The sequence below is a fragment of the Cavia porcellus genome, unplaced genomic scaffold (genome assembly GCF_034190915.1).
Source record: "Cavia porcellus strain 051 isolate PalLab524CR breed Dunkin Hartley unplaced genomic scaffold, mCavPor4.1 scaffold_27, whole genome shotgun sequence".
NCBI classification, from domain to species: domain Eukaryota; kingdom Metazoa; phylum Chordata; class Mammalia; order Rodentia; family Caviidae; genus Cavia; species Cavia porcellus.
The window spans coordinates 6,411,390-6,430,428 of NW_026947510.1; the positions used below are offsets into that span (position 1 = coordinate 6,411,390).

General features: G+C 58.2%; 1 protein-coding gene across 2 annotated transcripts in view; it reads left to right on the forward strand.

Moving 5' to 3' along the window:
* Positions 1–19,039, forward strand: part of Plxna1 (plexin A1) — a 43,543-nt gene that overhangs the window by 7,174 nt on the left and 17,330 nt on the right. For both annotated transcript variants that reach the window (XM_063237795.1, XM_063237796.1), the window contains exons 3-16: positions 564–746; positions 8,912–9,052; positions 9,790–9,890; positions 10,079–10,202; positions 10,291–10,444; positions 10,917–11,016; positions 11,931–12,045; positions 14,791–14,991; positions 16,398–16,494; positions 16,565–16,758; positions 16,865–17,016; positions 17,094–17,214; positions 17,544–17,680; positions 18,820–18,987. In XM_063237795.1, coding sequence (XP_063093865.1) covers positions 564–746; positions 8,912–9,052; positions 9,790–9,890; positions 10,079–10,202; positions 10,291–10,444; positions 10,917–11,016; positions 11,931–12,045; positions 14,791–14,991; positions 16,398–16,494; positions 16,565–16,758; positions 16,865–17,016; positions 17,094–17,214; positions 17,544–17,680; positions 18,820–18,987 — 1,988 coding nt within the window. The remainder of the gene's footprint in view (positions 1–563; positions 747–8,911; positions 9,053–9,789; positions 9,891–10,078; positions 10,203–10,290; positions 10,445–10,916; positions 11,017–11,930; positions 12,046–14,790; positions 14,992–16,397; positions 16,495–16,564; positions 16,759–16,864; positions 17,017–17,093; positions 17,215–17,543; positions 17,681–18,819; positions 18,988–19,039) is intronic.

Consider the following 19,039-nt stretch of genomic DNA (forward strand, 5'->3'; position numbering starts at 1 on the left):
CAGTCCCTATCTGGCCTGGCCCACCTCTCCTGCTCTGTCTGGTTGGAGCCTCTCCCTGGAGCATCTCAGGCCCCCAGAGGGGCCTGGCATCTCTTCTGCCCTACCCTCTTCTCAAGCTTTGCAGTTGGACAGCCCTCCATGTCTCTGGATCCTCACTGTTGATTGCCGCCTGCAGCCCAGTGGGCCCCTCATGTCTTACACCACCCCACATGCCTGCACGCTCCCTTTGGTGGCCACTTTCCCACAGCAAGAGACTATGCCCACCAGCATTCCTGCTTTGGCTGTCCACTCCTGCCTGTCCTTTGGGATCCTGAGGGCACTGGTCTTTCTCCAGGGCGGGGTGTTGGACCAGACTGGTGGGGACAGAGTGTGTGGGCCCTGTATGCTAGCTTGGACTGGAGTAGCCCTGCCAAGGCTGTTTCTCTGTGAGCTGGGAACCTGGAGGCTCTGTTTGGGACTGTGTCCTCATGGCTGGAAACTGGCCTCTTGGGGATCCTCTGAGGTTCTGTGCCTTCTCCCTGCCCCTGGTGTGAGCCAGCTCTCACTCCATCCCCTTCCTACAGCCCCTGCAGATTGATGATGACTTTTGTGGTCAAGACTTCAACCAGCCGCTGGGGGGCACGATCACCATTGAAGGCACACCCCTATTTGTGGACAAGGACGATGGCCTGACTGCTGTGGCTGCCTACGACTACCGAGGCCGCACCGTGGTGTTTGCCGGCACACGCAGTGGCCGCATCCGCAAGGTCAGGCCTGGGTGGGGTGGAGGATGGGGGTGGTTGAGAAGGCAGCTCTGTGACAGGGCGGAGGAACAGCAGGCTGAAGAGCAGGCCAAGTTGAGTGGGGGCAGGTGGGCCACGTGGCCCCCTCCCTGCCGCCCTGCTCCGGGCTTGGGAGATCTGGTGTCTGCTGAGACAGCGCTCTGCCTGCTCCCACCATCCTGCCCTGTGCTAAGGCCAAGGGCGAGGCAAGGACACCCCCCTCAGCCTGCCAGAGCTGGTGTGGAGTCCAGTGATAGAGGGACCCCTGTGGTGAGGGAGGTGCCATCCTCTAGTTTCTGAGTGCCTCCCACCCCAAATGCCAGGCGGGATAGAACTGGTCACCAAGCAGGGTTGGGGAGGCTCCTGGATGCTGTCTGGGGAGGGGTGCTGCCCGTGGGTGGGTGGGCAGTGGCAGAGAAGAACCCTGAAGCTGGGGAGGTCACCTGGGTATCCTCAGGTCTGGTGAACAGGGGTTCAGAGATGAAATAATAGCCCCAGGCTCTATGCTAATAGAGGTCCTCATCTGCCCACCTGTCTGGCATGGGTGTGTGGAGTTGCACCGCTGACCCAGAGGCCCTGGGGTGGAGTGTCCCATATTCTCCTCCCTGCATTGGTGGGAGAGACAGGGGCAGGACAGCTCAGCCTGGGCTTTCTCATCAGTGTGGCCCCTTCTTCCTGGACCCACCGTGGCGGGGCAGGTAGCACCTGGTGAGGGCTATCCTAGTGTGCCCTCTGCTTACTGCCCTTGCAGTGAGTGTTGGGCAACTTCAGGACAGTCCAGTGGGGGTAGTAGCGCCTATTGTCCATGGGCCTAGTATTGGGAATGCATATGGGTGACCCCAGCTCTGCTGTCAGAGGCCAGGGTACAAGACCTAGTCCTGGGCCTCTGTCCTTCCAACTGCAGAGATACCAGGCTAGGTGCAGAAGTAAATGGAGTAACCTGGCGATTTCAGAGCCCTTGAGTCAGGGAACTGGCTCTGTATTCTGTTGTGGCTTTACTCTGAGTCAAGTTCCCTCAGAGATATAAATGTGAGAAAGGTTGCGTAAAACTTGAACCATTATCCCTCATCTCAGTGATGGTCTTTTCTACCCCAGGGTGTGTACACAACTGAGCTGTGTGACCTCCAGCCAGCCACCCGGCCTCTCTGAACCTGACTTTCCAGTTTGGTCTCAGAGTAGATGTGCTGCTCTCAGGGGCCTTGTAGCAGCCCCACCATCTATTTGACAGATCAGGAAACTGAGGCACAGAGCCGTTGTAGCATTTATCCAGGGATTGCTTCTGCCCCTTTCAGTGGGTCCTTGGAAGAAGGGAACCAGGTCTGCCCTCCTCCCCCCTTGCCTGCTCTCCAATCCTGGGTGATTGGCCTCATACTCCTCCCACAATGCAGGATGTGCCAGGGCCCTACCTGCCTTGCCCTGGGGACTGGCCTGTGCTCTGTTAGGCTGCCGTGGTGGCATCAAGGATGGGGCAGCTCTGTGCCCTAGTTTCCAGTTTGCTCTCGGCCCCATATCCTCTGTGGACGTACATCCTGCTCACTATGGGTTGGGCCCCCTCTGCCGACCTGGGCCCTGTAACATCCTGCATGTCCCGGCACTGGACGTCCAGGCTTTGCGATGAATGCCTGTCCCTGATGCACAGGCTTCTCTGGGCCTGGCCTTGGGGCAGCAGCACTCCTGTCTGTCTTGTGAGCAGGGGTGGGAACCCTGCTGGGCCTTGGGAAGGGCTGTTCCTTGGGTTCACGCGAGTCTCCTCTCGTTCCTGTCTGAGCACCATGGGTGCTGCATCCCCACCTGTCCTTTCTCTGTGCCAAAGGCTAGAGCTGGGCCCTGGGGACTCCCAGCCCACCATTTGACCTGGGCGAGCCTGGGGTGGTGCTGGCTGCTCTCTGCTTTCCCAGGCCTGTTCCTTTCCCGGCTCTAAAAGTGTCTGGGAAGCTCTGGGGACTTGGTTGGCTGGCCCCCGGCCAAGCTTTGCCAAACGTGTTGTTGTGTAAAATTGTAGCCGATTAATTTAAGACCTGCCAAGTTCAGCTGCTCAGGGACTGCCGAGGGTGTTTTGCTTCCCCTCCTTCCTGAGAACCCTTCCCCTCAGGGCTGTCTGCCCTCTGCTTTCTGTGCACCCCTCCCAGCACTGGGGATGTGGCCATGTCCATGGTCCTTATGACTTCCCAGGAGCCCAGAATCTTATAGAGTTTCCAATCTGGGCAGCCCTCCGAGGATTCTAAGGGGTGGACCTAGTGCCCTGCTAGGGGCAGAGGCAAAGACAGGGAAAGTGCTGCTTGAGGACAGGAGGTAGAGGGCACCTCAGGAAGTACCCACACCATCCCAATATGTTCTGCAGAGCCAAGGGCCTGGACCCTACATGAGGTCCAGCTTGGCCTTCTAGTGGCCACACTAGGTGAATGTCAGCGCATCTGCTGTGGCATCTGGTTTCTCAGGAGCCTCTAGATACTGTGTTTTGTTAGAGATCTCCAATTGTTCAGTGTTGGCATTGAATCTGTACTGTGAGACTAAGACAGGGCCAGTTCTGGCATGTCTCAGGCCACCAACTTGTGGCTAAGGGCTGCTGTACAGCCCAGGAAAGTGGTACTGCAGGCCTTAGGTTGGGGCATGAGGATAGCATCTACCTGATACAGCCAAATCCCACCCTCCCAGGCCTCAGTTTCTCACCTGGAATTGGAGGAGGCTCTGGGGCAGGTTCTCTAGTGTTCGAGATCCAACATGTCATCTCCCTGTTGCGATCCCAGCCCAAGGCAATGGTCACAAAGCTCCCTTCCTGGAATTGCCTGGCTGGACTGCAGCCCTAGGTGCACAGCCTTGGTCACAGCTGGCTCCAGAGTGTCTACTGCTACACCTGGCCAAACCAGGGTCTTGCTAGCATCCCTAAGGCACCATGGAACAGCTGGGTCTCTGGAGGGCACAGAAGACTTAGGGGGTTCCCTCTGCCCAGCCTCTTAACCCAGCCATTTCACTTTGTAGCTCCTGGCTGAGTGCCTGTTGGATGGTGCACCAGCTGGCCTTGCTGCCTTCCAGAGGCCCTGGGTCTCTGGAAGCTTCCCTATGCCTTGATGGTTCTGTGCACTCCCGGTCCTGTCATGGTTCGCCTGTGACACAAACCTGAACTAGAGAGGGTGTCACTGAACACCTAGGGTTGCATAGCCCCTTCTAGACCCCGCCCATCTTGCTGACCTCTTGGAATCTCCCAAGCTGAGTCATGGGATAGAGTTCTCTTTGTCTTCCTTCACTCGGCCTTGTAAGAAGGTCACCTTCCTGAGTGTGTCCCCTTAGTCCACTTTGTCTGTTCATGTTCTGGTTCTGTGCAGATACGTGGGCAGCACAGCGCTGTATCCCTGGTGTTTTGTGCATGGGTTCTGGCCAGCATGGGGATGAATTCTGGCCAGTTTCTGCCCAGAGAGAATGTCCTGGTCCTCTTTTCATCTGATCTCCAGGATCAACTGTATCTTGCTGTTTTGAGAACTGTTTGGGGGACTTGTACCTATCGATACTCTGTCCTGCTGATGGTCATCAGAGGGTTATAGAGATAGAGGAACTGCTGCTTGCTTCTTGTGTATGGTTGGTTGCCCTTGCCTGCCCAGGAAAGGGGTCCCAGTACCTTTAGGGGTGTCTCTGTGCGTGGTGTCCACTCTGGTTCTCCTTGGTGTGGTTAACCATTGTGGGCTGAATCAGGACATGGGAAGAGACTGCACTTCCCCGTGGGTTTAATTGGTGCTCCTGGGTGCTCACTGCAGAACCAGTGTGGGCAGAGCCACTCTGACCATGTATGGCACTGCTTCTTCTCCATGGCCGGCAAGGTCTTTATCAGGCATATGTGGAGGGCCCTGAGTGGGCACTCAGCACCCTGGTGAGAAGGCACTCATGGCCCAGGCCCACAGCAGTTTCCTGCACCCTGTTGTGACCATGCCTGTTTGGGTAGCTTCCTAAACACCCCACCACAGGAGGTTTCCTTCTCCATGGATAGACAAGGGCTTGTGTGTGGTGAGGGAAGGGCTAGGGGTTTGGGAGTGTGTTCTAGGGACAGGGCCAGCAGGGCCAGAGTTTGGAGGTGCCCTGGTGTGTGCTGAGCACAGAGCTGTTGGGGTCTGCTGTCCTGGCCTGCCCAGCCAGTCCATAGGCAGTCCTGTGGTGTATAGTGTGGTAGTGTAAGAGGTATCTACAGCATGTGGGGCAGCTGTGGGGACCCTGAGAAAATGCTGGATCTGTGGGCCCTGGCCTGTGTGTGGAGCAGAGAGCAGCACTCTTGAGGATCAGAGTGAGCACAGATGTGGAAGTTGTGGAAGGCAGGTGCGCAGGTGGGAGGCCAGGGACAAGCCAGGGACAGTGGCTTATGGGTCTGAGACAGAGCCCTCATTCCTCTGCAGTGCACCTGTGGGATCTGGTGCTGATCGCAGGTTGAGTGGTCAGTGGTGTGACTAAAGCCCTACAGTGATCAGTTCTGTCCCGTGGCCTGACTGACACCACAGCAGGGTCTCGATTTGGGGTCTGTCTCCAGAAAGGCTCTAGGCACATGCCATGCCCCCTTGGACCTGAGAGCTCCTGCATTCTCATGCAGCCTCATGAGATGGATGTCAGCAGATGAGGAGCCCAAGGGTCAGGGAGGCCCTGCTTGCAGAAGGGTCACAGCTGGGGCAGGCTGGAGCAGCTGGACATTGCCCTGCTGTCCTCCACCTGCTGACCCTGGGTCTCTGCTGTCCCCCGTGTAATGGAGGTTGGGGGTGGGAAGGACAAGATTCCTGGGGACCCCCCCAACCAGGTATGTCTGGCCCAATTACAGCCATCAGCCCTCTTGCAAATCATGTTTTAATTACCCAATTACTGCCAGGAGGAAATCACTAATTGCTTTTCCAGTATCAAATTTCTCCTGGCCTTTGAGAATGGAGGGGACCCAGGAAGGGGCCTGAAGCCTATTTCCAGCTGGGGTTGGGGGAAGTAGCCTGTGAAGGGTCAGGAGAGGTCTTCCAGGGGCAGGGGAGGGTAGACTTTGTACCTCTGGGGGTTCCTGAGGGGCGAGGGTGGTGGGGACCCCAACCATCAAGCAGCCTCTCCCAGGAGTACTCTGGCTAGGGACAGGCTTGGTGACCACATCTGGAGAAGGCCAGATATCCTCACTGGCTTCTACCTGTCCCTTTCCCATCCTGTTCTTCCCCAGTCCTGGGGGCCAGGAATGAGCTCAGCCAGTGCCCCCTTTTGCAGGCAGGGAAGTGGGGGTGGAGCTGCCAACATGGGGTGGGCAGAACAGGGCAAGCCTTCCCTCCCTGGGTCAGGGCCACGCAGGGCAGCCCCCTGCCTCCGGGCAGCTAGGGCGCGTGCCGGCCTTGGCACGCAGCCTGGATGGCTCAGACATCCTCCTCGGCCCCCGCCTGCCCTCAGCCCGGAGAATAGGCCCTTTGTTGGCTCAGGGCTGGATGGACAGCTGACCTGGCCGGGCCATCAGCTGCCCGCTGCCTGCAGCAGTCGGCCATGGCCTTGGTGTGATGAGTCTGGGCAGCCGGCTGGGCAGCCCAGGGCTCAACCCCCACCAAGAGGCCTTCCATGGTCCTGGCAGGGCTTCAGAGAAAGAATTGGGTGCTGTCCCGTTGCCTCCAGGGAAAGGATCACAGACCCCCAACAGGTCCAATGTGAGCCTCTGTTTCCCTCCCTTTGGGGTCCAGGTTGGAGAGGCCAGAGCATCTCCTTCTTGGTCTCCAGAGACCACTGGAGCCTGGCCTATCTCTGTGTCTAGAGAATCCAGGGGATAGAAGGCCCTGAGTTTAGAAGCCCAAGCAGAAGCTGGTGGGGTGACCTGTGTCCCCCAATCTGGGGTGGGTGGTGCTGGGCCTCCTGTAGCCTGGGACCATTTCAGGGCCCCTGAAGCCCTGTGGGGGAATATATAGGAGAAGTATCACACCGAAGCCACTTCCTGGGATTTCTGGGCAGGTGGACAAGGAGCTGGGGAGGGTCCTGGAGGTCTTTGGGCAGAGGTTTGCAGAGCAAGGAGACCATAGCAGGAGGAGAGTTTCCAGGGATGCTGTGGCCCAGCCGCCTCCAGGTGGGTGGTCTGGACAGACAGCTGTGCACTGAGGCTGAGGACATCGGCATGTGGGCCCTGCTGTTGTGCCAGTTGCCCTGGCCCTGTGTCTTCCCTGCCATCTGTGCCTCTGTGCCCCTGCCCTGTTGGCCAGAATCCGACTCCCTCCCACTGTGGTGTAGACTTTTCTCTCCAGGCAAAATTTGGGGTCCAGGGGCTCCAGATTCCCTGGCAGATCCTGTGTGAGCCTTCTTGTTTGAGGTCCAGGGAAACTGGCTGGGCCATAGGATCTGCCAGCTTGAAAGCATGTCTCAGGAGTTGTAATTCCATACCTTATGCCTTATTACTAACGGGTGCCCAGACCTCCATTATACCCAGGCCTGTGCCTACCCCCTGGCTGGTGACTGCTTCCCTGGGGCCCCATCTTTAGGACTTAACTTGTGCATGAAGGGGCGTGGGTGGGCTCTTGCTGGGCAGGTGGATGGACAGCTGGACATGCGTGCCCCTAGCTGCAGCTGTCAGCACCACCTGTCCCAAGCGACTGAATCAGCATGCTGCCGCCGAGAGGGGGCAGGGCGTCTAGAGTCCTGGCTGGCCTGTCCTCTACTGTGGAGCTGGCATGCCTAGTCCTGGGTAGAGAGGGCATGGCAGGCTGGGCAGGCCAGGCCAGGTCCCCAGAGTCACCTGGCCGCCTGCTAGGGGTCCCAGTCAGATGCCTTGAGAGTGCCCCCTGCAAGCTGGATGGGACCCAGTTAGGGTTGCAGGGATAAAGTCCAGCCTGCTAGGTGTCTGTGTGTGGGGGAGTTTAGGGGTAAACCGGGTATATCCAGGATCTTGTGCACGTTGTGAGCACAGGTGAGGCCCAGGGCTTAGGAGAGGTCCAGTCGCTGTACCAGAAATGGGATGGGTATCTGTTATCCAGGGAAAGTGAAGCAAGGAGCTGCAGCACACACTGGGATGTGTCCCATCTGGGTGTGGACTCAGGCTGTGCGGGTGCTGAGGCTGGCTCCTGGCCTGAGTCTTGCTAGGGCCTAACTGGTGTGAAATGATCCAGCTCTGTGAGCCGAACCTGTGCCTGGACGCCAGCTGGGCAGGCAGCCTCTGGCCTTTGTGGTCAGTGATTTCTGCCCGGGCCGTGCCCCTGCTCTGGCTGCGCACTTGGCAGGCCTGCACAAGTGTGGGTGGGTGAGCTGGGTGCAAGGAGGGCCACATCCGCTGTGCTCAGAGGGGTGCTGGGCTGTTGGGGCCATTCAGTGTCCCTTTGCCATTCCTTTGTCCTGCACCCATTTTCCATAGCCTGAGCCAAAGTTTGGATAAACGTGAGCCCAGACTGTGAAAGCGTCCCATCAGGGCCTACCCAGGGCGTCTCCACCCCTGCTCAGCTCTTCCGGGTCTGGTTCGATTTAAGTCCAAGCTCGCCTGGTGGAGAGGCAGCTGAGCGGATGTGGGGGTGGCCAGCCAGCGGTACTCAGGAATGCGGCCCTCCTCTCTCCCACAGCCAGAAGCCGCTTTGGCCCTGGGACACAGCGCCCCACCCTGGCTGGCCGCCTTCAGCTGGCCCAGTCCTGTTATGGTGGAGGCACAAAGAGGGTGTCCTGTGCTGGCGCGCCTGAGCATTGCCCCAGGTGGAGGTGGAGGGGCGGGAAGCCCCAGGGGTTGAGGCCAGAGGGAGGGTGCCCAGACTGGCCGGTCTTGCTGGGGGCAGAGGCACCCCATGAGTCTCAGCTTCAGAAAACCCCCTGGGTCTTTCAGTTAATTAAATACATTTGTTTGGTAAGAGCAACTAAAAATACTTGCAGCATCGTGGGCTGTGAAGAAGAGCTGGGTAATTAACACCCAGTTTGTTTGGGATCTGGAATACATTTCTATGCTGTTGACACACCTCCCCTCCAATGGTACCTTTGGGTTGAGGGGTGTCCCTCACCCCTAGGATACCAGCCTTGACCTCTGTACCCCACATATGCTGTAGTCTGGAGAAACAGGGGGCAGTCCCTGTCAAGGGTGAAGCTGAGCTTGTTGCAGGATCTTAGGGGCTGCTGGGGGAGAAGCTAGGACCTCCTGCCTGTACATGGGTTGGGGCAGAAAGTAAGAGCACAGCCTCACTCAGGACCCTTTTCTGCCACAGATCCTGGTGGACCTTGCCAGCCCTGGTGGCCGTGTGGCCCTGCCCTATGAGAGTGTGGTGGCCCAAGAAGGCAACCCCATCCTGCGTGACCTGGTCCTCAGCCCCAATCACCAGTACCTCTATGCCATGACAGAGAAGCAGGTGGGTTCTGCAAGCACATGTCCAGGGTGCAGGGTCTCCTGGCCAGTGAGGGATGCTACCTCCTGCATGGCTGCATAACCACAGAGGCAGCTACTGCCAAAGAGCAGTCGCGGAACCCCTCTGAGTGGGGTATGTGTGGCTGCATCTGAAGCCCTTGAGCCCTTGAGCCCTTGAGCCCTTGGGCCCTTGGGCCAGGAGCTGGGACTCTGAAGCCATGTCTTGTTCCAGCTTTGGCCTTTCTGTTTAGGGACTCAAGGCCATGGCCTTGCTGGCTTGGGGTGGGCCTGGCCCTGCTCCTCAATGGGATGGAGCCCTATTTTGCCTTCTGTACAAGCTCTTGACCCTGTGGTGGGTGAAGCGGAAGGCAGGACTGGATGGGACACCTGCCCTCTGGGCTGACTTTGATCTCCTCCGCTTCACCTCCAAGCATGTTAGGTTCCTGTGCCCCTGAGCAGTCTGCAGAGCCTCGTGAGGCTTACCTGCCTCTGTCCTTTATTCCTGAGCCCCTTGGTCCTCAGGAAGACTATAGGGGGGAGATGACATCTGTTCTAAACCATAGGTCATCTGTTGAGTTACTCACCTGTGTGGATACTGGCTTTCCAGCTGCTAGCCCACAAAACCTCCAGGGCTGTGGCAGAGCCACTGGGACTGGCACCAAGGAAGGCCTGAGCTGGGGCTTCCCTGGTGTGTGAGGGTACAGAGTGGGGCTGCAGGGGCTGACACTGTGGCCCCACTAGGTGACACGGGTGCCAGTGGAGAGTTGTGTGCAGTACACATCATGCGAGCTGTGTCTAGGGTCCCGGGATCCCCACTGTGGCTGGTGTGTCCTACACAGCATGTGAGTCTGGCGGCGGGCAAACGGGTAGGCTGGGTAAAGTCTCAGTACCTCTTGGGACCTCAGACAGCCTGAGCTCCCCTGGGCTCCTCCATGTCCCCCAGCCCTGCTGACCTGGGGTGGGAATGTCACTCGTGTGGGCCGGGAGTGCAGTAGGCCCCCTGCCTGGCCTGAGTGCTTCTGGGCTGCAGCTGTTCGAGGCAGGACGCATGTGAGCGGGCAGATGAGCCCCAGCGCTTCGCCTCCGACCTGCTGCAGTGTGTACAGCTGACCGTGCAGCCGCACAATGTGTCAGTCACCATGTCCCAGGTGCCGGTGAGTGTGGCCATCTTAGAGGGTGCTGGAGGTGGCAGGGCATCTTGACTACAGGCGCCCACTCACCTGCCTCTGCCTGCGATTCCAGCTTGTGCTGCAGGCCTGGAATGTGCCCGACCTCTCGGCCGGTGTCAACTGCTCATTCGAGGACTTCACAGAGTCTGAGGGCATCCTAGAGGATGGCCGCATCCACTGCCGCTCGCCCTCCTCGTGGGAGGTAGCACCCATCACGCGGGGCCAAGGTGAGTGCTCTCCTGTGCCCCTTGTGCCAGAGAGGCTGGCAGCGCATATCAGTGCCTCAAGGTCTTTTCCAAGGGCTCATGATGACTCTGTCACTTATGCCAAGGTTCTCCCCAGCTGTTCTTCTTGGGGCCAGAGTGATAGTCATAGGGAATGGCAGGCAGGGGCCACAGTCCAGAGGGTGGCCCAGAGAGCTGGGGCTCACAGAGCTGGGGGGAGGGGTGGCCTTGTGCACAGAGGATGGAGGGGCAGTTGTGGGGAGGCATTCTGCTCTGCTTGATGCACATAGGGTTGAGACTCTGGGCGCTCTGTGCTGTAAGCCATCAGCAAGCCCTCAGCAAGCCTTCCTGCATGGCCCAAGTAGGCGGAGGCTGTTCCATTCTCACTCTTCTTGCTGCCCAGCCCAGTAAGGATGGGTTGTCCCCTGTGTGTAGTCCTGGTGACTCTGGTAATGCAGCCTGTGCTGCTCTGCAGGGGACCAGCGGGTGGTGAAGTTGTACCTGAAGTCCAAGGAGACTGGGAAGAAGTTCGCTTCCGTGGATTTTGTCTTTTACAATTGCAGCGTCCACCAGTCGTGAGTGTCCCTGCCTGCCCCGGGGGGCCTGCTGCGCCTTCCCAACCCTGGGTGCTGGTGAGCTCTGCCCTTTACCTGCTGGTGTCAGGAAAGGAGGCGAAGCAATGCTAGAGGAGCCATCCAGGCAGGGCGCAGTGGGGCGGGGCCACAACGGGAGGGTTGGATACATGGGTTCTTTGACGAGTTAGGTACCCTGGGCCAAGAGGGAAGCCCTCACTTCTGTCCCTGTGGCACAGCAGTGGCATTGTGGTAGTGGTGAGGCTTCTAAGAGGCAGCAGGGCTTGGACTTAGCAGTTACATGGAATTTCAGTTGTGCTTTTATTTGTTGACTGACCTCAGATAGACTTGTCGGTTTGCATGGAGTCCTGCTGTGTGCCAGGTAGGGTACACCTTATTTTATCCTAGGTGGGGGACAGAGGAGTGTCTAGGGCAGGGACCACACTGTCAGGCTCACGGGGAACGTAAGTGTCTCAGGAGCAGAGTAGCTGGCTGGAGGAGAAATAAAGAGGCTGAGGCTGTAGGCCTTGCGTGGGGCTATACAGGCAGTGTCTGCGATGGTCATCTTGTCATGGGCCCAGGACATGTCAGATTAAAGTGACAGCTTCTTGCCTGGGTGGAGCCTGGTCCTGGACCAAGTCTCAGTTCTGGTTCTTGAGCATGTATGGACTCAGTCCTGCCAAGTGTTTGGGGAGCTGTCTACTGCCTGAATTTAGGTCTGAGTTTGTGAATGTGGGACTCTGGTGATCATTGAGGTGCCAGAGAGTAAAGCCGTGCAGGATGGGGAGTGAGCCCACAGTAGACAGAGTGAGCTGCACCTTCAGGTCTGGAGACCTTTCAACTGGGAGCAGCCTTGGCCTCAGAGGAGGCGCCAGGCTCTACTTGCTCCCAGCCTCACCAGCCCGCCTCCCCCTCAGCTGCCTGTCCTGTGTCAACGGCTCCTTCCCCTGCCACTGGTGCAAATACCGCCATGTGTGTACGCACAATGCTGCCGACTGCGCCTTCCTGGAGGGTCGTGTCAACATATCCGAGGTAAGGGCAATGGCCCCAACCACACCTGCATGTCACCAGGACTAGGGGTGACTGGGGTGCAGAGTTCGGCTACATGTCATGTGGGTGTGACTAGGCTGGGGCTGCAAGTCTTGGCTGCAAGGTCTGTGAGGCTGGAGACAGCTAGAGGCCAGGCCAGTGAGTTTGGAGACTGTGAGTGATGAGATGGAACCCAGGCTGCTGAGACACTTGCTTGACTTGGCCCTGGGGTAGCAGGAGTGTGGGGCATGCAGGGCCAGGCAGGATGCAAGACCTGGTGCCTCCCTCCCTTGGGTTCCCACCTCCCTGTCACCACACTACCGCCCTCTGCACTCAGCTTCTCTGTCCCTGTTGTGACATTGTCATCAGCAGACAAGATGGCAGTGGGGAGGGGCAGACAGCTCTGAAGGTACTGGGAAGCTGGGCCTAGGCATCCAGAGTAGATGGGACCATGAGCCAGATCCCAGGGCCTTGTAGGCTGGAAGAGGAGGCTGAAATCCCTACAGCTGTGGCTCCTCAGGGAAACACAGTGGCCATGGACATGTGGGCCAGCGGGTTGCCCTGGAGGCCCAGGAAGCCTAGTCTTTTCTGGTGTCTATCTTCTAACCCCTCCCTCTTCCAAGCCATCAGCTTCAGTGCAGCCTCCGAAAGCCTCGAAAGCAGGGGACACTAATGTCCTGAGAGGGCTGTTGTGGGCATGTTGGCTAGGGCTGGTAGCACAGGAAGTATGGACCCTTTCTGAATTTGTCTATACACTGCTGGGAGTCCAGCAAGGGTCATCTCGGGAGATGAATTTCTCCCATAGTGCCTTAGTCTTGAGCTGTATCCCAGGTGTTTATGTGGCTGTTCCTGAGGAATGTAACAAATGAAGGGTTTTGGAAAGGCTGGTGTGCATGATGACAAGCACTAGGGTCCCCTGCCTTCTTGTCTGGTTCTGAGGGTCCCATGGGTGATGTCCTCATATAGGAGCTCCTTGGCTTCCCAGCCTGAGACCCCTTTTTCCATCTTGGAGTCCAGCTTACCTCTACCCTGCCATCCTGAGCAGGATGCCAATGCTGGGGATGTCCGGGGAGTGGCCCTACGTGGTGGGGCCCCTCTCATGGCCCCTGCAAAGCAAGAGATCCCAAGCAGCCTGGTGCCCCTGAGAGGTTGAGTTTTTTTAGTGATGCTTTCTCCAGGCCTTTCTGTGCAGGTGGGTGATGTGGCTGGTGTTTCCTGGGGCAGGAGCTTGATAAGGTACCTTTCCCAGGTAGCTTGGGGCCCTGCTATGGTCTGTCCTCCTGGGCACAATCCTGCAGTTTCTGCAGACAGGAGTTGGGTAATCTACTGAATCTTGGTTTGATGCATATAAGAAGGCTCAGCTGGGCAACAGAGGTCTAACCTGGGCAATGAAGGCCATCAGCCTCTTAGCCAGTTCTCACATGGGGCCAGTCTAGAACCCAGCACCCTGATAGAAGGGAACCCCAGGGCCGTTGAGGAGGGACTCAGGCCATTGTGTGTGCTGTTGATCTTTCTCCCAGCTTCCCCTAGGGACTTGTGGCCTTTTCCCAGGGTGATTATGCTAGAAGATGGCCCCCATCAGACCTGATGAGCCAATAGAGCTGGCTCTGAGTTAATGTCAGCAGGCCCAAGTAGTTATCCTGACTCCATCAGAGCAGGGCCTGTGGAGCAGGTGACCAGAGGAAGGGTTAGCACAGGCCTGAGTCAGTGTGCCCAGTGGGTACCTGGCCCTCCTGCCTGCAGCTGCTTCCTGAGTTCTGCGATGCGTAATGGGAGAATGTACTTACTGGATGTCAGGGAGATGATCAGCAAGCAGGAGCTAGGTGGAGTGACACTGGGGCCCAGGCAGGGCTGTGACCCAGAGCATAGCAAGCTACCCTTTGGCTCCTCCCTTGGGGTGTTTGCTGTGGTGTGGGGTGTGGAGTGGCCTAGTGTGACCTCTGCCTGCTCCAGGGGTCTCACAGTTTTGGCCTTCTAGGAATCTCAAATCCAGGCGTGGTGACATATGCCTACAATGCCAACACTTAGGAGGCTGAGGCAGGAGGCTCACTGTGAGTTGGAGGCTAGCCAGGACTATGTAATGGGCTCAAGGCTAATCTGAACTATATACTGAAACCCTGTCTCAAAAAACAAAAAAGAATCTTAGAGGCTGAGTCATTGGACACAGAGGCATGAGTGCCCTTCTAATGGCCTGAAGAGTACTGGGTAAATAGGGCTTGTGCATGCCAGTGCCTCCCTGCATGGGCTTCAGCCTGACTGGGAGCCTGTGGCCAGTGGGCACAGGGCATTCCCCAGGCCCAACAGCGCAGGGACAGCTTGCCTATTGGACCCTTCCAGCTCTGCTCAGTTTAGTCCCCTTTGGGCCCTGAAAATCCTTCCAGGGCCGGTGGGACCCATGCCTGCTGTGGGAGCTGTTGGAGCTTAGGGACTGCAGTCTGTTTTCAGCATTCCTATTTAAAGACAGATCCTGGGCTCCCTCGGGTTGGCTCCTCCTGGGGTGGCCACCAGCTTAGCTGCAAGGGCACTGGGCCGTTGCATCAGTTATTGTTGCTGAAACACTGGCCCCTAGGGCCCTGGCTGTTTTTCTGCCAGGCTTCTGCTATTTTTACCTGCTCCCCAGGCCCCAGCTGAGAGCTGGCAGGACCCCACTCTGCCTTCTCTGCCCCAAGGGCTCATGCAGCTGTAGGCCAGATGGGGTCCTGCAGTATAGGGGCCACCTCGGCGCTCACCCCAAGCCTTTCCTTGCAGGACTGCCCCCAGATCCTGCCTTCCACCCAGATCTATGTGCCGGTGGGTGTGGTGAAGCCCATCACCCTGGCTGCCCGGAACCTGCCACAGCCACAATCGGGCCAGCGTGGGTACGAGTGCCTTTTCCATATCCCGGGCAGCCCTGCTCGCGTCACTGCCCTGCGCTTCAACAGCTCCAGCTTGCAGTGCCAGAACTCCTCGGTGAGCTATGGGTAGGAGCCAGGGTGTGAGGCAGGGGGGACCAGTCGGGTGAGCTTCTTGTCCCTCAGCCACCCCTGCATGTCTCTCAGGTATGCCCGAGTCCTGCAAGTAAGTGGGCTACAGGGACCCTGATCAGGGTGCCAGGTCCCCCGACTGCCATCTTGTCCTGTGGTCACTGCTGGAGCAGTGCACAGTAACCAAGCAGCTACTTCCAAGTTCACTCTAACATGGTGATGTACTGAAAGCCACTCCCAAGTTCCATGAGTGTAGTGATGGGCTTCTTTCCAGAAGTTTCCTTTGAGTCACTGAGGAGTGCATATCAGAGGCTCAGGCTCAGGTCTCACTCTCCTCTGGCTCAAGGATGCTGGCTGGCCTCAGTTTCGCCATCTCTTCAGGAAGGCTAGAATGGGCTTGGGCCTGATGTCCATCAGACACAGCTGGTGGCAGGGTTCTGGCTGCCTGCAGCCCTGGAATCTCAGAGAGGGGCCAGGCTGAGGTCAGAGGCCTGGCTGCTACAGCCCCTCTCTAGCAGGGTGGATGGTCTCAGCAAGCCTTTGCTCAGCTGCCCTTCTTTCCTCACCCACCTGAACCTGACCTGTGTCCTTTATGACTCTGTTGCTCTGTCCTCAGTCTTGACTCTCTCTCTGCCTCTTTTCTCCCATCCTGTCTTCCCAGCCCCACCTCCATCTTGCCTTCTACCATATTTCAAGGAAGAGGGAGTATTGGGAGTTTGATAGGATCCAGTTAAATTCCTGTAAATAAAATAGCGATGAATTGCCAGGCGGCTCCTTGGAGACACAGGCCTCTTGCCTCCACCCTGAGCACGGGACAGGGTTGAGGTCATTGGCAACAGAAAGCAGGGCATAGTTGGAGCACCAAGCTCAGCCCCCTAAGAGGCGCATTACCCCAAGATCAGCCTGGGGAGGGACCAGGACAGAGCCATGTGTGTGACAAGGCCCAGGGACACACAGGGCAGGCCTGGCCAAGTCACAAAGGATGATGGAAGTTCTGGCTGCCAGCAGGGCTGAGGGCACTCCAAGGTTGGGGTGGTCTCCTGAGAGCCAGGAGTGGGGCTGACCCTAGGAAGCACATGTGGCTGCTGGAGACAGAGACTTCCTGGAGTGTGAGCCACAGAACCAGCAGGAGACCTTGTGTGCTGGGTTGGGCAGGGTCACTACGGTGCTTGTGGATGTGCATCCCCTCAGCTTCTGGGCAGGCTGTTGACAGCTGGTGGGTGTCTGGCCCCAGGCTGGACACACTGACTCTGGGTGCTAGGCTTTTGCCAGGTTCATTCCATGGCCAGTTTTGCTTGACAAGAGGGGCATGCAGGCCCTGACTCTCCATGGTGGCTGGGAAGTGGTGGCCAGCCACCCTCCCAGGCCTGACTGTGGTGCCTGCCCCCCCAGTACTCCTATGAGGGCAACGACATCAGCGACCTGCCTGTGAACTTGTCGGTTGTGTGGAATGGCAACTTTGTCATCGACAACCCCCAGAACATCCAGGGTAAGCGGGGGACCAGCCTGGGTCCAGGTGGGTGGTTGTGAGGTCTCGCTGACCGAGCCTCCCCCTGCAGCCCACCTCTACAAGTGCCCTGCGCAGCGTGAGAGCTGTGGTCTCTGCCTCAAAGCTGACCCGCGCTTTGAGTGTGGCTGGTGTGTGGCTGAACGCCGCTGCTCCCTGCGCCACCACTGCCCATACGATGCACCTGCCGCCTGGATGCATGCCCGCCATGGCAGCAGCCGCTGCACAGATCCCAAGATCCTCAAGGTAGGCCCAGCCTGCACCTTCCCACCACCCACCTGCCCAATGCTGGGCCTCCCTTTGGCCTGGGTTGCTGTCCAGTGCTGGCACCCCAGCCTCTGCCTCCCCTTAGCTGTCCCCAGAGACAGGCCCCCGTCAGGGAGGGACACGGCTGACCATCACTGGCGAGAACCTGGGTCTGCGGTTTGAGGACGTGCGGCTGGGTGTGCGTGTGGGCAAGGTGCTCTGCAGTCCTGTGGAGAGCGAGTACATCAGTGCCGAGCAGTGAGTGTGACCTGGGAGGGGTGGCCCAGCCCGGGTGGGGTTCCCTGCAGCAGCTGAGGCCTGGCCAATACCCACAGGATCGTCTGCGAGATCGGGGATGCCAGCTCTGTGCGGGCCCACGATGCCCTGGTGGAGGTGTGTGTGCGTGACTGCTCGTCTCACTACCGGGCCCTGTCACCCAAGCGCTTCACCTTCGTGGTAGGTCCAGCCCCTGTGCCCGCTGCTCTTTGCTGATGGGAAGTGACCACTAGTGCTTTGAACCTTTGCTGGGTGCAGGGGCAGTGAACCTGCAGCCCACTGGCTTGTCCTTTCTTAGTCATGGCTGGCCACACTTCACCCTTCTCCTGCAGTCCGCATGCTGTCCCTTCCTTCCCAGCCTGCCCCCTGGGCTAGGTCTGAGCCCTGGGAATACGGGCCAACCTCTGGGGCCCACAGAGTCCATTCCATCTGAGCAAAGCTGGCAGCATGGGTAGTATCCCTGTGTGGCCCAAGAGGGATGTCCCTCAGACAAATCCCTCTTCCTACAGACACCCACCTTCTACCGTGTGAGTCCCTCCCGTGGGCCTCTGTCTGGGGGCACCTGGATTGGCATCGAGGGGAGCCACCTGAACGCAGGCAGTGACGTGGCTGTGTCTATCGGTGGCCGGCCCTGTTCCTTCTCCTGGTATGGGGCTCAGGTGGGAGTGGGGGTCAGAGCCTACTTGGCCTTTCCTGCTGGTTGGGGGCCAGGGCTGAGCTCCTGGTTCACGTGTGTGTGTGCCCCCTCTTGTTGTCTGGGAAATGGGGTATGAAGAGCCTGGCTGGGGTGATCACTATGGAAGCCTGAGGTGAAAGTTACCATGGAGACTAGGGTCACCTCCACTGTGGGAAGGGGGGCAGCTGACTGGGGGCGGGGCCTTGGCTGCCAGGGGTGAACATAACCTGGCTGCCTCCTCCCTGGCCCTGCTTGAAGGCGGACTCTTTGGGAACAAAATAAGAAGTATTCAAAAAAAATTTTTTTTTAAGAGAGAAAACAGACATCTTAACAAAAGCCTTGAGGCTTGAAGTGGATAATTTTAGATTAGGGATGATAATTGAACGGCCCTTTAAATATTTTCCTGTGGTAATTACCCGTTATCAGGCTAATCATCGGTGTTTGCAGCCGAATGGGGCTTGGTGGCTGTGGGGCCTCCTTGGCTGTGGCGAAGAAGCCGAGGGGACAGGATACAGGTGCATGTGGTGGTCCTGGTTGGTGCCAATGGAGATGACCCTGTGACTGCCCACCCCAGATCACCTCCTTATGGTTTAGGGTCATGGGGGATAAAGCCTTGCATTCCAGATTAGGAGACAGAGGGAGGGCACCAAGTTCCCAGGATGTGACAGGAGAAGAAGGTTGGGGCTTGGGCTGGCTTACTCCCAAGAAAAGATGGGGCTGTGTGCAGTATCAGGTGGCTTCAGGTGGGCAGCCAGAAGCTGGGGAGGAGGCCAAGGCCCAGTGGCTGTGGGCCCCTGGTGAGGGTTACCTGAAGAGGGCCAAGGTGGAGCCACCCTGTGCCTCTGTGTCAGAGGCCAAGGGAATGAGCATGAGGGCCAGGTCCTAGATGCCAGATAGAGTAGGAGAGGACAAGAGGGGCCTTAGGGCTGAAGGCAGGCCCAGATACCTTGGCCCCTGGAGACTAGAAGTGGTGGCTATAGCTCTGCTGTGTCAGCTGACTCCTTGACCCAGTGATCATGTGGCTTACTTGTGGGGAGTTGGATGCCAGCTCATTGTGGAGATGCCCCGCTGGGTATTGGACGCTACCTGACTGTACCCTGGGCCCCCAGGAGGAACTCCCGGGAGATCCGGTGCCTGACGCCCCCTGGGCAGAGTCCGGGCAGTGCCCCCATCCTTATTAACATCAACCGCGCCCAGCTTGCCAACCCTGATGTGAAATACAACTACACAGAGGACCCTACCATCCTGAAGATTGATCCGGAGTGGAGCATTAACAGGTGGGCAGTACTGCCCTGGCCTGGCCCTGGCCCTGGCCCTGGCCTTGGCCCC